The sequence below is a fragment of the Psammomys obesus genome, unplaced genomic scaffold, assembly GCF_907164565.1.
Source record: "Psammomys obesus unplaced genomic scaffold, mPsaObe1.curated_primary_1811, whole genome shotgun sequence".
Classification (NCBI taxonomy): domain Eukaryota; kingdom Metazoa; phylum Chordata; class Mammalia; order Rodentia; family Muridae; genus Psammomys; species Psammomys obesus.
This window is the reverse complement of record NW_026585504.1, coordinates 56244941-56261118: the sequence shown is the minus strand read 5'-3', so window position 1 is coordinate 56261118 and position 16178 is coordinate 56244941. Positions and strand designations below refer to the sequence as shown.

Here is a 16178-nt window from a genome sequence, read left to right as displayed (position 1 = left end):
TAGCGCCTGAACGAGGTGCTATTTGGGTATTGGCGGAGCCGAGCGCCAAGAGCTGCCCTCGAGTTTGGATTTGAGCCTTTAAGAACGGGAATCCGGAGAAGACGAGGCAGGCGAGGAAGGAAGGCACGGAAAGGGTCAGTTTCAGGAACTGCAAACCTCGATCGCAGTTCGCATCTCCGAGGAAGCCCTGCTACTCGTTCGGTGGAGTTTCTAAGAAGCAGGATGGAGTGAGGAGAAAAGGGTCTGTTCTAGGGGGTGACTGGGAAGGGTCAGGCAGTGCGGAGGAGAAAAAAACACGGAGAGAAAAATAAAGAAAAAGATAGAAAAGGCAAGGCTGGTGCCTGCGAATTTTGGATTTAACTGGAAAAGATCGCACACTTGGGAGAAATGGATCCTGTACCAAGACTAAACAGCGTTTTGACTCTGGTGCTCTCTGGATTGTGGCATTTAGGATTAACAGCTACTAATTGTGAGTACTCAGAACTGGGGGCGGGAAGGTGAGGTGGGATAAGATGCTATTCGGAATAAGTATCCACTGTCCGACTGTTTATGCTGCTGGTAAAAGGAAAGAGCAGGGTGAAAACCATCACCAGGGTAGTACAGCCATTCCAAAAGTTAGCAGAGCTCTCATGAGCTTGCTCTGATGGATTGCCTGCCCTTCTTTGGAATCATAAAGTTCCCTTAGCCTGCTGCTAACTCCATAATTCTTAATCTCAGCCAAGGATGCAAGGGCCAGGAGCAAGCCTCTAGGAGCAGAGATGCTCCAGAGCTTGTTGATAGCAGAGGAATGTAGCTCTCACCGAGTTGCAATGTGTTCTGCACACTTCTTGACCCCCACCTCCATCCTATGCCCTTAACTCTCCACTCCCTAGGCATCAGGGTTTCAACTGGAGCATTTTGTAACACATGTAAGGGGATTGGGAGTTTGTGACTAACAGTTGTAGCCCAAATTTAGTCACCCGAAAAGATCAATGGCCATCCTATTACAGAAGAAAGAGCTTTAGTACACACTCTACCCTTGAAATCCTGGTCGGGTGAAAGAATAATGAATATGCATTATGTTGTCCACGTTTTGACCCAGCAACTTTAGAACACTTAATTTAATAGGAAGGGATGCTTTACTTACTGAAATCTGCTACCTGCACTATGTATTTAAGGAATCTAGTTTGTCAAACTTGAATAAATCGCTAAAGCTGTGAGACATTCAAACTCAATTGCTCAGCTGCCTCTCTAGAGAGAGAAGGAAAGTTTTTCCATCCCTGGGAAGTCATAAATGAGAAGTGATTCGATTAAGTCACCTCTGTTGTTTGAAACCATAGCCTACCATAGTCCCTCAAGTTTATGGGTTTGTTCCCTCATTTTCTGTTCTTACACTGAACCTTACAAATATTAACCATATTAAAACAATTTTATTTTACTGTGGCAATTTGTATAGTTAATATCAGCTATTTAAAAGGTGAGAAGACTTACTACAGGAGATCCTTCTGCCTGATTTCTTAATCCTTAGAGGAACTTTTCCCAGAATTTGCAGTTCAGAACGAAGACAAGCAGATAAATCTTTAGAGTGTTTCTGTGATCCAAATTGGAAAGCTCACTATCTGTAGCTGTAATATTTTCTCAAAGTTTGTATTATAAAGGAGGGCAAAAGAGGCTATACCCTCTGTAAAGATGAGATAAGCTATTAAATTATTTTAGAGAATATATTGAGTCAGGTTACAGTCAGGTTAATTAAATTTTCTTGTTTGCCTTCTCACTCTTTTTCCTCTGTTCCCCTTTCCTCCTGCTCATCTCCCCTTCTTGAAATTATCCCCATGGTGCCCAAGAGCATGAAGCAGTAGCTTTGCTACTGGGCTAATTTCTCTACCTTCTGGAACACTAGAGGTCAGTGTTGTCCAAATGATACAAAGGTGTGGCTGCAAACTGTGTTTTCCCCTTAACACATTCCATTATCTGGAGAGAATGAATGCTTTCAAGATCCAAAAGCTGGGAGAGAGGGATATGAATGAAATGAGTAGAAGCATGACTGTGTGACTTGGGCTTTCTTGAGTATCATGCTTCTTAAAAATTTCTCCTTGGAGCCATTTTTTTCTGTAAATTAATTTAACTGTGGTAAATATGTTTTGATAACATTCATAAAACTAAATGGCCTGGGTTTGAAGCTTCAGCCTATGATAGCCAAGGCAGTTATGAAGCCTTCTCTGAGAATTTAAAAACAAAATCGGTGATAACAATTTTTAGAATTTCCCAAATGACAATTGCATCCCTCATTTCCAAGAAACAAATCAGTTGAGTGAGTGCTGTTTCCTAAATATTCTAGAGTCAGTTTTCTTAAGGAATAGCATTGAGTATTTATTGTATTGAGAAAACTGTATAAATTCAGTAAACAATAGGTTTCTAGCAACCACTGGTTCTAAAATCAATGCATATTATTGGTCTTCAGAAACTATAAGGCAAAACTTCTCATGAATATTTCCCAGTTTCTCTAGGCTGCTGCTCACAGATTTTATTTATTAAGTGTAGCTATTGGACTTGCTACAGATGTAAATATCTTCATACACATGCTACGATGAGTTAGACATTTCCTTTCCAAGAGTTTGATTTTGAGCTGTGAAAATAAATTTTAAGATTATTCTTTTCTACATTTTAAGGAATATCCCATGTCATGAGTAACAGCATCCTTGAAAATTGACTGGTTGAAAAATTTCTTCCATGGTGCACAGTTAGAGGCGTGGGGTTTCTTTTAAAAAATAACTCAATTTTCTGCTCTTTTTGTAATTACTTGCTGTTAGAAGATGCATAGAGTATGAATATCTATTTGTATAATGTTTTATTTTCTCATACTTTATCTCAAACATGTACATTTATCTCCACAGGGAAAAATGACTGCTTACCCAATTACAAATTTTATAAGTTTCTAATTAAGCACAATGAAAACAAAGTCAGGTCAGAAGAAGTTCATCCATAATAAGCTATTACAAATCTATGGTGAGAATGCAATTACCTGCCTGTAACTACCTCTGGAAATTCTCCCATTCTAGATTTTCAGTATGTTAAACAGCTACAGTATTTTCTCTGGCTATATATTGGGGGACTTGGTTAACTGTGAATATTTAGGCCAATGTAAAATTTTATAAGTATTATATATTCAACTCCTGTGACACAAGGACCTAGGGTATGACTTGGGAGATTAATTAAGTGAGAGCAGAACTCCCAGTCCCAGTAAGCTCTCAGGTCAGGGGTCAAATACCTACTTTTCTAGCCTGCAGGTAAAACACAGCCAGCACTTGAGATACGTGTCTACGGCAAACGGAACAACAGCTAAATATCTTACTAAAGCTATTCATGTAAGATTAGGCAAACTAAATTTTATAATGACAGAAGTATGATGACTAGAAAACAGGAGGACTAGATGTAACACATACAGAGATGCTGTTAATTTCATTTATAAAAGAAACATTATATAATATAATTTTAAAATAGCTTTACTTTTTCTGAAATAACTTAAAACAATCACTAATTACCTCTTTAAAATTTATTGTTGCCCATTATTAGAGTCCCAGAGATATGTTACTCTGATAAGAATATAAAACTCCACATTGTAGACTTTTCTCACATATTGAGGTTCACAAGATCAGTGAGAATGTTGATTGAGACAGTAAAGGGATATCAGAACTTGAATTACCTTAGGGCTGTTAGCAAACCAAATGGGAGAGTGATATGAGCAGTGATTGTGCTCTTCTGGAGGGGCAGGAGAATGGCTGTTCAGTATTTTCTGTGCCATCTACAACTACCAGAAATGATGGAACATAGTACTGCTCAGTTGGCAGTCTGGAAATTTTCTCCATAGTAAAAACTAACTCATTTTGACCTTTAATGATTGGCATGAAATCACTTTCCATTTCCATATGGTTTAGCCCCATATCTAAACCAGATTAACACTTTGTAGCTATAAAATATAAATTAAGAACTAGCAGAAGGATGTCATAATAAAGGAGTAGACTTAGGAGAAGATTAATGTCTACTTGAGCAGCTCTGCTCTCACCTGGGTTCTCTTCTAAGGAATGGCCACTCTCCCCGTGGTGGTCTTCCATTTTCTGGGTCTATCTATCTAACTGGCTTCAGTTTTGAGTAAATCACTTTACTTTCTTGTATCCTTTTGTTACAAAACAATATGATTTGGAGCATCTTTCAATTCTGTGGTGTTAATTCAATGTATTTCAGTTAATAACCCAGAACTGTGATGAAATATTACCTACATGTGATAATTATTCACAACAGGTAAAAAGATGAGGAATGGATTTAGTTACCTCATAAGGCAGAATGCAATGGCATTTTACAATTTTAAAAAAGAAGGGGCATTGTACTAATTTGGAAACAACACTGACCTTTTTTATTTCAAAAGAAAATTGTTTCATCCATTAAAACACTGCACCTCTGCCTGGTAACTTCCTAAAGGTTACTTACTTCCCCCAGTAATGTTTGTTTGCTAAATAAAGGCCTAGGTTTAGTTATTAAGACAATGTTTACTTGTAATATGTTCTTATTGTTAACTGCAGATGCTACTCATAGGTTATTTCATTTGTGTGTGCTTGGTATCAAGGCACTTCAAAATTTGTAGACAACTATAATAAGAATAAGAGTTTAATGTGGTTTTAATTCCCACTAGTAGGCATGTAACCTATGGCACACAATTTACAAATCTGCTCAGCAAAATGGACATTAGGTGATATAGCTCATATGAATGAATTTCAGATGAGTATAACTTAATCATGTCCACAAAATTACTAATGTGAGCAATGAGAAAAATGTGAATCCCCATCTATATCCATTTTTTAAACACAAGCATGTTTGCAACAAAATATCTTCCAGGGCACTTGATAGGTAGTTTGTGTAGCATCTGCAGGAATCTGGCAGAGGTTCTTTAAGATCAACCTCATAACTTCAACCTTGGAGAAAGGAATGAGGTAGCAGTTTTCCCCAGAACTCCTGAGTCATACCTGGAAAAAATAATGCCAAAAGCATTCAGATCAAAACTTGAAGTATGACAGCAAATAACAAATTGTTCAAAGAAAAGCAACTTTGTGTCTGAGCTAGTACTCCCAGTTGAGGATTTAATTCTATTTCATACTTTTTAACTGAAAACTTAATAAGAGTTAAAGAAAATATTGAGGAGAAATTTGGATCATCCTGCTGTGTACACACAAGCACAGGACAATGACACAAAAGGCTCTCCTGTTGACATTGTGTCCCATAGTCTGTCAATGTCAGATCATAGTTCTGCTGTGTGGTGCAATGAAGCCCTGATATCTGTGGCATGGTGCAAGCCCTGATCTGGCTTTGTGTAATAATCTAAATCTCATCACCAGTATCTCTCCTAACAAAACACGGAGCTCTACAGCTTACAAACCATGAAGTCTCATATCTCTTGTATTTATTTATATTAAGTGCTTATTAATTTGACCCACAAAAATATTTCCCTTATTTTTTTTCACAGTCTGGCAACTACATGCACATGAACATGTGCACACACACGTATACACACATGCACAGACATTTCCTAGTGTTGGATATTCTGGGAGTATCTGAAAGAATGGGAAAGGAGAATAGAGATGGTAACGATTAAGATATACTGCATACATATATGAAATTGTCAAAGAATATATAAAATATATTTTTGTATTTCTTCAGTCTAGGTTGGGTGCCCCTATCTATCTCATTTTTGTAACACTTTCTATAATCCTTGTTGCCTCAACTAAGACGCATTACCTCTTTCTCGTATTTTATTTGAATTACTGTATCCAATGCCTGAAATACTGATCAAGAAGATGAAGGAGGAAGTGATATAATGGTTTTCTAGGAGGAATTTTCTATCTTAAACTAAGAGATTTTTTTTACTGCATATTGACAGTTTTGCTTTTAAGGTGTGTTTGCTTCATGTTGCTATTTTAACAACTATTATTTGAACAGAAGTTCAAACTGCCTTACAGAGTGTGAGATCTGCAGCATAGATCCCTTCTGCATGCTTCTCTGGGTGCATTGCATGCCAGTCATAACATGTGCACATGAAGCCATTTTCCTGAAAAACCCCCATCTTTTTCCACTGAAATTACTAACTACAACTTTGATTTCATTTAATTAACCCTCTCTCTCTCTCTCTCTCTCTCTCTATATATATATATATATATATGCATATTTTAATTCTTTATTAATTACACTTTATTCACTTTGTATCCCCCCTGGATCCCTCCTCCCATCCCTCCTTTCCTCCACTCTCTGCATGCATGCCCCTCCCCAAGTCCACTGATAGGGGAGGTCTTCTTTTCCTTCCTTCTGATCTTAGTCAATTAGGTCTCATCAAGAGTGGCTGCAGTGTATTCTTCTGTGGCCTGGTAATGCTACTTCCCCCTGATTAACTTTCTTTAAGCAATGTTTTGAATGTTTTTTCTATACTCTGAAAAATACATTTCCCCATTGTTATAAGAAATTTCTTTCACTGCCTTAGGTTTAACATAAAAGGTGCTTTTTGATTCTATTTAATGGAATTTTGTGCTGGATTATGGAAAAGATATTTGCTAAATGGGTATATACTACATTACTCTTGTGAAATAACTTTGAGACACCTATGTCGTCTTAGCTATGAGAAAAAAGGTATAAGTGTCCTCAGTTAGTGTGTTACTCATTTGAGGAACTTGTTGATGAAAGTCACTCCAAGTATTGTTTTTCTTTCTCGATGTTGAGTTTCCTATGTAGTTGGAGAAGTGATGATTACCTATCAGGACATACTACAAGACCTCCAGGCATGGTGAAAAGCTTTGCAGCCAAGAAAATAATTTGTTAGTCATGTGAGTGCAAAACAGGTTAGCATGAGTGCAATGGAAAGCATTTGGTGAGTGTCTTCCACATTAGCTGGAGCGTTCAAATGTGCTCTTGAGGAAAGTGAAACTGAACTAAGTTTTGAAGAAACTCAGCAGACTAGAAGAGGGAGCTGCTGTGGATTGATGTAGGGAAAGAATAGAAAGTAAAGAAAAGAAAGTAAAGTAAAGAAGTGGGTTAATATGAATTTTTTAAAACTTAAAAGAAACCGTTTCACTGAGGAGTTTTAATTCTTAAAATGTCGTTAATTTTTATTTTCATGAGTGTTCTGCTTTTGTGCATATGTGCATATACAGATGCATGTGTACTACCCCACATGCTTGGGGCCTGCGGAATTCAGAGGAGGGCATTGGGAACCCTAGAACTGGAATTCAAGAGAGTTGTCACCCACTCTTTGGGTTCTGGGGATGAAAAGTCAAATTAGTACATTTGAATTTCCCCCCTTACAATTTTTTTTGAGTGTATGTATGTGCGTGCACATGTGTGTTTGTCTGTGCATATGCTGCAGTTCAGACTGTCTTACCTTTAAGAAAGTTATATATCTTCTTTGAGACAAATTCTTTCCTTGACCTATAACTTAACTAGTTTGTTTAAATAGGCATTAGGGCAGTCCTAGGCATCTTTTGGTGTTGGGATTATATATCCAAGTCTTGATATGCAGCTAAATTATTTTAGTAGTGTGTGTGTGTGTGTGTGTGTGTGTGTGTTGCTTGTCCTGTGTCTGTGTGCAGTTGAAGTCTGTGCAAGCCACAGTATGTATATAGATAATAATTAATTTTGTGGTGTTAATTCATTCCTTTATGTAGATTTCACATATCAAATTCTGTTCACTATTATGCTGTATGATATATTGTGTACATGGATTTTTTTTTGTGGGTTCTAAGCCTCAACTTAGGTTTTAAAGCTTTCACTGCAAGAACTTTACAGTGAAAAACCTAAGTTTCCCCCCCCAGACCCTCCATATTTCCAAGAAATAATGAGGCTTAGAATGAAATAAAACAAAAATGTTGGAAAGAAAACTAACTGAGATAATTACTGAAAGTCAGGTAACAACTAGTAAGGAACCCAAGAAGGACCTGTGGAAGTACAGCTTACACAGTTCTTCAAAGAAAATAATGACCAGAAAAATTCAAGGCATGGAGATGTATGAGCTACTAAGCACACAAAATCACAGGTTTGCAGCTAAAATGTACTCTACAAATGCTGCCATTGTTTGTGACAAATGAGAGCAATACATGCTCCAAAGGTGTTCAGTGCTCTGAAATAAAGTGCTTTGGCTGGCAATGCAGAGTGGCCATATCCCAAATGCAGCGTATTTCATCCGTACATGACACCATATAACACATACTACCTGTATCCATCACTCTGATGACATCCTCCAGTTTATAAATTATATTTGTTTGTGTCAGCAAATTGAGAACTAGTCATTAAGGAGTGTATAATTAAACCTTAACATTATGGATTCTGGTCCCCTCAACTGGGGCTTGATGAGGCATTCTAACTCCCTCTAGAGTCTGCTCATGGAAGGAGAATTTCTAGTGTTGGGTGCATCAGGTTAATGTGTTATCATTAGTAATTGATCTTCAAGCATAAATACAGATGTCTCTATACTGTCTATTTTGTGAAATTTGGGGGGAGATGAGGACAGTTGGGGATAGTTCTATCTGTTTCCTACATAAACAGAATCAGAGGTGTGTTTCAGGGCAACAACAGCAATGATGAAGACAGAAAGAAACTGAGGGGAAATGACAACACACTTGAGTGCATATCATTTCTAACAATTTACCTTTGAAGCAGAAATATCCCTCTAAAGACAGTCATAAGTTGATAACAGTTAAAGGAACTTTGAAAGTCCGCGAAATAGCTCAGTGACTGAAGTGTGTGCTGTGTAAGATTAAGAGCTTGAGTTTGAATCCCCAGTACCTACAAAGAGCTGGCCGTGGTATACTTCTATAACTACAGTGTTCCTAAGGCACCTAACCTCGACACATGCATTAAGATGTGTAAGACCCCTCCTATATGAACACACCCAAGATTCACATGCATATCCACAAACATCACACACTCCATATGCATATACAGACATCACATAAACATCACATACAGACATACATAAACAAATATCACATACAGATATATACAGCATGCAAACATAAAAAGAAATAAATCAGTTTGCAGAGAGAGCAGTATTTAATAGGCTCTCCTAGGCCATTGAGCCTGAATGCATGTTTCCTTCTTTTTGTCCTTCCTACCAAATAGCATTTGCTTTCCTTGCTCTACAGTCCTTCTATTCTGTGAGGTCATGCACTTGTGCATTATGGGTATCTTTCCATGAACTCATTACTGTGTAGAGGGTGTAGCAGATGATTTTGCTGGAGTCCTCCTCTGATTTGCTATACTGTGTGAGCAGTCACCAAATAAACTTCCAGCAAAGTCTGCTGCAGCAGAAGCTTGACACAGATCATACACCTACAGGACACTTAGCGATGCCAACCTAGTTCCATCTGCCCCCACCCATCTGTTCCTAAACCACTCCTCTACCAATCGCACTAATGCTTCAAATCTGTAATTATGGGTAATGCCTTCCAGTTCACAGAAATTAGCTATGCAGAGTCCATTAGAGAAGACTACAGAGATCCTTCTGCATAGGCCACTTGACTCCTGAGAGGACAGCCTGTCCAGGTAGCAATAAGTGTAAAGAGAAGGAGAAGGGAATGTTTTGAGCTGAGGAAAGGGGGAAATCAGAACCAACTCTGCCCTGTGCACAAAAACTTGGTGATTGACTATCACCACTATATTCCTGCTCAGTGTGTAAAGGTTTCTTCCCTTCTCTGTTCTAATCTCACCATGTCCTGCTCATCAGCTGTCCTCTCCACTGTACCTTTCTTTCACATCTTCCTCACTCTTTTCCTCGATTCCTTCTCTGTGGCTCTCTCCTTCTTTTTTTTTTTTTTTTTTTTTTTTTGTTCCCTCCTCTGCGTGATTCATTGAATTTGAGTGTAAGTTTTCCACGTTATGGCCTAAGCTAATGCTTTCACAGATTTCTCACTCGAATGCCATGTCTAGAGGAGCAGAGTCTTAGGAGAGCTGTGGGAATTTGAATGGCACAGCAGTCAGTGACCAGTGAAGTGTATAATTGCTAGAAATTTTATCTTAAACGCGCAGGCAAATTCGCATTTAGCTCTACATTATATCTTTGTTTATGATAAAAGTATTTTCCTCAAAACTTTAATTAAAATTGATGACCCAACTGTATTCCTTGGCCCATCCAGACTGTTTTAGCCCTAGGGCACGAGCTTGGCTTTTTGCCTCTCTCTGTGTTTGTGCCTTCCAAGATTCCCATATTAGAGAGAAGGCCACCATCTATCCCTTTATCTCAGAACAACAGTTTGCTTCATTTTCCGTTAGCCACTATTACTGATCTATAAGCTGCACAATGTGGTCAATCAATGATGGGAACTACAAAGATACAGAAGCAGGGATACCCAAGAGCCTGGTGATGAACAGAAATGGAGCACTGAGGACGTGTTTTCTTTAAGAAAACTGCCTGACCTGACCTGAGTCTGTGGTTCCTCCACTACATTCATCTGGGAAAAACTCAGGTCATCTCTGCTTGTCCACTAGCTGACCTCACACTGAGCCTTGTGTGTGGCCTGGACTGGGATCCACAAGGTCAGGTTCTTTTTGATCAAGAGTCAATTAAGAGAATTTAGTACTTCTCATTTTACAGACATTAGCAATATCTAGACACAATCAGAAGCCTGCTGACCACAGAACATCCATTTGGTAATGAGGAATGGCCCTTACAGCAGCCTGCTCTCATAATTAGCTTGGTGGAGAGTTTAACCAATACATTTTTTTTTTTTTTGCTCCAATTTCAAGGACTTATGGGCCTATTCTTTCAACCGTGGGTCCCGGTTGGCCTTCTGCATCTTAGTTTTCAATTCCTGCCTTGACTCTTTGGACATGCTTCCTCAGGCTCAGGGAGTCTAAAAATACATTGTTCAGTGTTCAATATCTTTTTCCTTGGAGAAAACTTCAATTCTTCTATAAATTCTTACAGACAAGAAAGGTCTTTTATTATCCTGACTGTTAACCACAAAGCCATCAATAAATATTTTGTTCTATTCAAAAAATAAAAAATAAAAAACAGCATTGAAAAGGGTAATTCCATAAATACTGAAACTTATTTTGAAAGCAGAATATTTGCATTTCTAAAGGAATTTTTTTATAGAATTTCAGTACTTAAAATAAATTACAAAGCGCTGCTTTGGAGAAAATGAAGAATGACTGCTCAGAATTCTGTGGTTCAGCATATTCTTTCTCTTCTGATTCAAGGATGTCTCTTGTGAAGTTCCTCACACTTTAACAAACTATCTCCTTCCTCTCTTCCTCTTTCTCTCTGCATGTGAGTGTGTGAGTGCAAGCTCATAGAAAGCAGAAGACAATCTTCATGTCAGTCTTCATTTTTCACCTTGTATGAGACAGGTTAAGTCATCACTGCCTATACCAGGGTAGCTGGTGTATATGCTTTCAGAGATTCTGCCATCTCCATATCCTATCTCTCTGTAGGTAATCTGGCAATAATAATGTGCTAGGATATCTGACATTACATGGTGTATGGGAATTTCAACCAAGTTATCAGACTTTTTATACAAGTGGTTGAACATATATGCATTTTTTCTAGTCCTACCTAATTCTTAGTTACGCAAATCTAAGTTCGTAATTACACACAAAAATAATCATATTTTTAGAGTTTTGGAGAAAGAGAAAAGGAGCTGCCAGTATTCAGACAGCTATTGCCTGGCTGGGGTGGAGCAGTGGGGACACCCTGGGAACACAACACTGCGTCTGTTTGCAGTGATCACTGAGAGTCTAGTAAAGCTATTAATATGATCTCTGCCTGAAGTCATATGAAATAAGTAGCTGCCATTTTTTTCTGGGGTTATTGACACATTTTAATTATGTATTTTTATGTGATAAAGTGCAATGTTTTAATGCACTGTGTATATTGTATTCTTATCATACAAGGATATTCAGCATATTGCCTCAACCATTTATATGTTGGTTTACTAATAGAAAGTTCTTACATCCTTAACTATACAGCAGGATTCTCTAGCTAGCAGTAAAATACTGTATATTCCAGATAGCTAGAAGAGAAGCTCCTGGTTGTATTTTTAATCTGTTGGAAATCTTGTTTTCTCTTGCTGCTATTTATATAAGTGTCATGAATTGTCATTTACTGATCTGAAAAGAAAGATAGCAGCTTGTCAACAAAAATGGCTCCTCATCTTGTTCTCCTTGGTTTGCAGTCAAGAGCTATTTTTGTGTGAAAGAATTGTCATGTAAAGACCATTGAATTATCCACCTACTTTCCAGGTATCCCCTTAGGACCTCCTCAAAAAAAAAAAAAAAAAAAAAAAAAGAAAGAAAGAAAAGTAGTGATTTCATGCATAGCAAAGTGTATGGCAAAATAATATTTGATAAAACTGAAGCACAGACAAATTGAGTGAAATGCTAGCCAATGCAGCAAGCCCTTATCTAGGACATATGTGGCAAGCCCATTGTGTCAGGCATCTTTACATTGGGTAAGAAATGAACCGTGGACCATCACAGCAAGTATTCCTCCTTCCTGTCTTCTACTGACTAACGTGATTGGAAGTAGAGACAAACAAATTAAAGCAATTGTGCTAGTTCTGGATTTGGCCTTAGTAACTGATTCTGACCCAATTGCCAATGTTTTTATCTCATTCTAGTACTTGCTCTGTGCAAAATCCTTCAGAGCATCTGTCCATTCAGATATTTATGGTCCCCATTACTCCCTTTAAGAAATTCCAAATGCCTTATGTTATATTTTTACAGAATCTACTATTTTGTATTATGATAATTTAAATTGTATATCATATTTAATACATTATTTCAAAAAATTAGCATTGCACATATATGAATGCATGTATGCTACACAATTCTGTGAAAGTGGTGAGATGTGTGAAGGGTACATTGTTTTTGATATGGCTGTGTGTAGCGGTCTATGGCGTTTTGTGTCCATGTGCTCACAACTACATGTTGAGGACATACATGGACATTAGGTGACTTCTTCAACCACACTACATTTTATTTATTTATTTATTTTTAAACAAATCTGGAGCTCAGCAGTTTGGCTAGGCTGGATGACCAACGAGCTCCAGATATGCCTATCTCTATGCTCCCAGTGCTGGGGCTACAGACATGGACCAATGCTCCTAGGTTTATGTGGGCATTTGGAACTCAAACTCAAGTCCTCACGCTCATGTGGCAATCACTTTTCAAACTTAGCCATTATCCCAGCATACATACCTCGTTTTTGATGCATCATTCATTTTCTACCATAGTTGACATAGCCAGTAGAGTTACACATGGTCCTATTTTTTACATAAACCACTTGTTCTGGTGAATGTCCCCATTTATTATCCCCAGAGTCAATACTGACTCGGTTGTCATCTTTGTGAATATTTACCTCTCTAGATTATGAATTTAAATTCACATTTGGATAAAATTAACATCTCTTTATTTTCTGACATCGAATGTTTTTCCAGGAGAATGGAAGGTATGGAGCCATGTCCCACTGCAGCTGCTCTGTTTCAGGATGGCTTTGCAAAAGCCTATCTTGCATTCTCATTTACTCAAGTTATTTTTATAAATTCTTTCACGGTGTACTATTTTCTAACTAACAGACAGAATGTGAGCTTTGAATATACTCAGCTTGACATTTTAGTAACAAGACTAGGAGGTGGTAATGCTTAAATATGTGGATAACAGATATAGCCTGGGGTGATGAGTATTTGGCCTTGGGATTTATTTAGGTTAAGGTTTGTTATCAGTAAAACACAGGACAACTCTGGTAACGATACAGTGAGCACAGTCGCCTAATGTTTCTGGTGAGTTTATGGTACTGATTTGTTCTTTTCACACTCCCTGATAACCTGTAACATAGTTATATGAGTATGGCTCGCATGTGTGTGTGTGTGTGTGTGTGTGTATTCCTATCTTTGCTTTGAGAAGTTAATACTTGTAGGTTTAGCAGTAAAATCACCTTTTTTTCCAAGCTTGTAATCTCAGTTCTATGCATGAAACCCACGTTGCAGGGAAAAAAAATCCTTTTCTACAACCTATCCTCTGACTCCACACATATGCAGTGGTATGTGGACACACACTCACACATGTACACACACACAAATGAAATAACCACTTCTAAAAATTAGTAGTTGTATTACTTGCTTTTCTTGTTGCATGAATGAATGCCTACCAGAAGCAAATTAAAAAGGGAGGACTTTGCTTAGAGTATCAGCCCATCAAAATGGACCAGAAAACATGGCAGGTGAGAGGAGCATGTGGCTGGCATCTCTCTGCCCCTCACATTCTGGTAGGACAGGAAACAGATAACAAACAAGAAGACACTTACTCCACCTAGGATTTGTCTTCTAAAGGCTCCACAACTTTCCCAGACTAACTACAGCCACTAGCCGGGGGGAAAAAAGTGTTCAAATGTATATGCCTACTTGTGATATTTCATATTTATTTGTGTATTTAGTCAGTTTTATGTATGTGTAAAAGAGTATGTAGACATACTGTGTGTATGTGGAATGTGGAGGTCATAAAACAACATTTTGAGGCTGGTTCTCTCAGGTTTTGTTGTTGTTTGTCATGTTTTTGCCAATGCACTGCATACACAAAGTTAACAGTCTGCACGTCTTTGCTGACTCTCCTGTCTCCACTCCCACATACATCTGTGGGAACACTTGGAATACACCTGTATTCGATCAAATCTGGCTTTTTACATAGTTTACAATTACTGAACTCAGGCTTAACTGGAAAGTGATTTTCCTTGGCATGGAATTTGATATTCAGGACGTAACAGTAATGCGAGTTATTTTGTAGACATCTTTTAATGTATCAAACCCAGATTAAATTGTTTCAAAAATTGGGTCTATAACATAAACTTTTTTTTCCTATTACTCTTGCCATCATCTTTTTTTCCAGTTCTGGGTGAAGAATCACAGTGTTTTCTGAGTAAAGCTTCATCCTATTAAGAACTAATGCAACCTTTCATTAAAAGTAGCAGGATGGCCACTTGATCAAGGAAATCACTTTATCTTTTGCATACAGACATTTACACACATTCCATTTTTATTTGTTCAGTAGCAAAATGGTGTCTAAGGTTGCCTAGCATCTTAGCAAACCTTTTTCCAGTTGTTAAGGGTCTGATAAAATACCTGAACTTGGAAAATAGCATCATTATTAAGCACAGACAGTGGCATGTTCCTTGGTTGGAATATGAGTCCCTGGGGAGACCCCTGTGTTCAAATTTTCTGGTTCTGTACAGAAGATGACAATGCAGCCATTCCTGATGGGATCTGATAGACTAAGATCAGAGGAAGGAGAGGAGGACCTCCCCTATCAGTGGACTTGGGAGGGGCAAGCAAGAAGGAAGGGGAGGGAGGGGAGGGCTAGAAGGGGAGGAGGGAGGGGCTTATGGGAGGATACAAAGTGAATAAACTGTAATTAATAAAAAATAAAAATAAAAAAGATAAAAAAGAGAGTAGGTGCTATGAAAATGTATTTGTAAAGTTAATCCAAGAAACATCTGAGCATGTGAAATAAAATCAATTCAAGAGGAGAATGTATAAATCTATTGATGTTTCACACTTCTTGAAACATTACTTAGGGGTAAACAGTTCTATGTTTTCCACATAAATATAAACTTTTATTAGTAAATTCAGTTTGACAGTTTGATTACTTTTTTAATTTTTATTTTTTATATTAATTAAAGTTTATTTACTTTGTATCTCAGCTATAGCCCCCTCCCTCATTCCCACCCAATCCTACCTCCCTCCCTCATCTTCACCTTGCCCCTCTCTAAGTCCACTGATAGTGGAGGTCTTCCTCCCCTTCCATCTGACCACAGCTTATCAGATCTCATCAGGACTGGCTTCAATGTCTTCTGTGGCCTAGCAAGACTGCTCCTCCCTTGTGGGGGGGGGTAAAGGAGGAGATCAAAAAGCCAGCCACTGAGTTAATGTCAGATATAGTCCCTGTTCCCCTTACTAGGATATCCTACTTAGTGGTTTCTTATTGCTAAATGTTTATGACTTTTGGAGAAAATGAGGTCATTTTATGCATGGACAAATAAAAATATCATAAATGTGATGGGCAATGGAAGTCTAGTTTAATATGCTCTCTAATTCTAATCCCACATTAGAAGCCAAAGCTAAAATGGCACCTGTGCATTTTGGTGAATTGGTAGTTTGACTTCTACAGAAAGCCAA

General features: G+C 37.9%; 1 protein-coding gene across 2 annotated transcripts in view; it reads left to right on the top strand.

Annotated features, from left to right (window-relative positions):
- LOC129672188 (contactin-associated protein like 5-1-like) overlaps positions 1–16178 on the top strand; it is a 715327-nt gene continuing 699149 nt past the window's right edge. For both annotated transcript variants that reach the window (XM_055601503.1, XM_055601502.1), the window contains exon 1: positions 1–469. In XM_055601503.1, coding sequence (XP_055457478.1) covers positions 388–469 — 82 coding nt within the window. In that variant the 5' untranslated portion in view covers positions 1–387. The remainder of the gene's footprint in view (positions 470–16178) is intronic.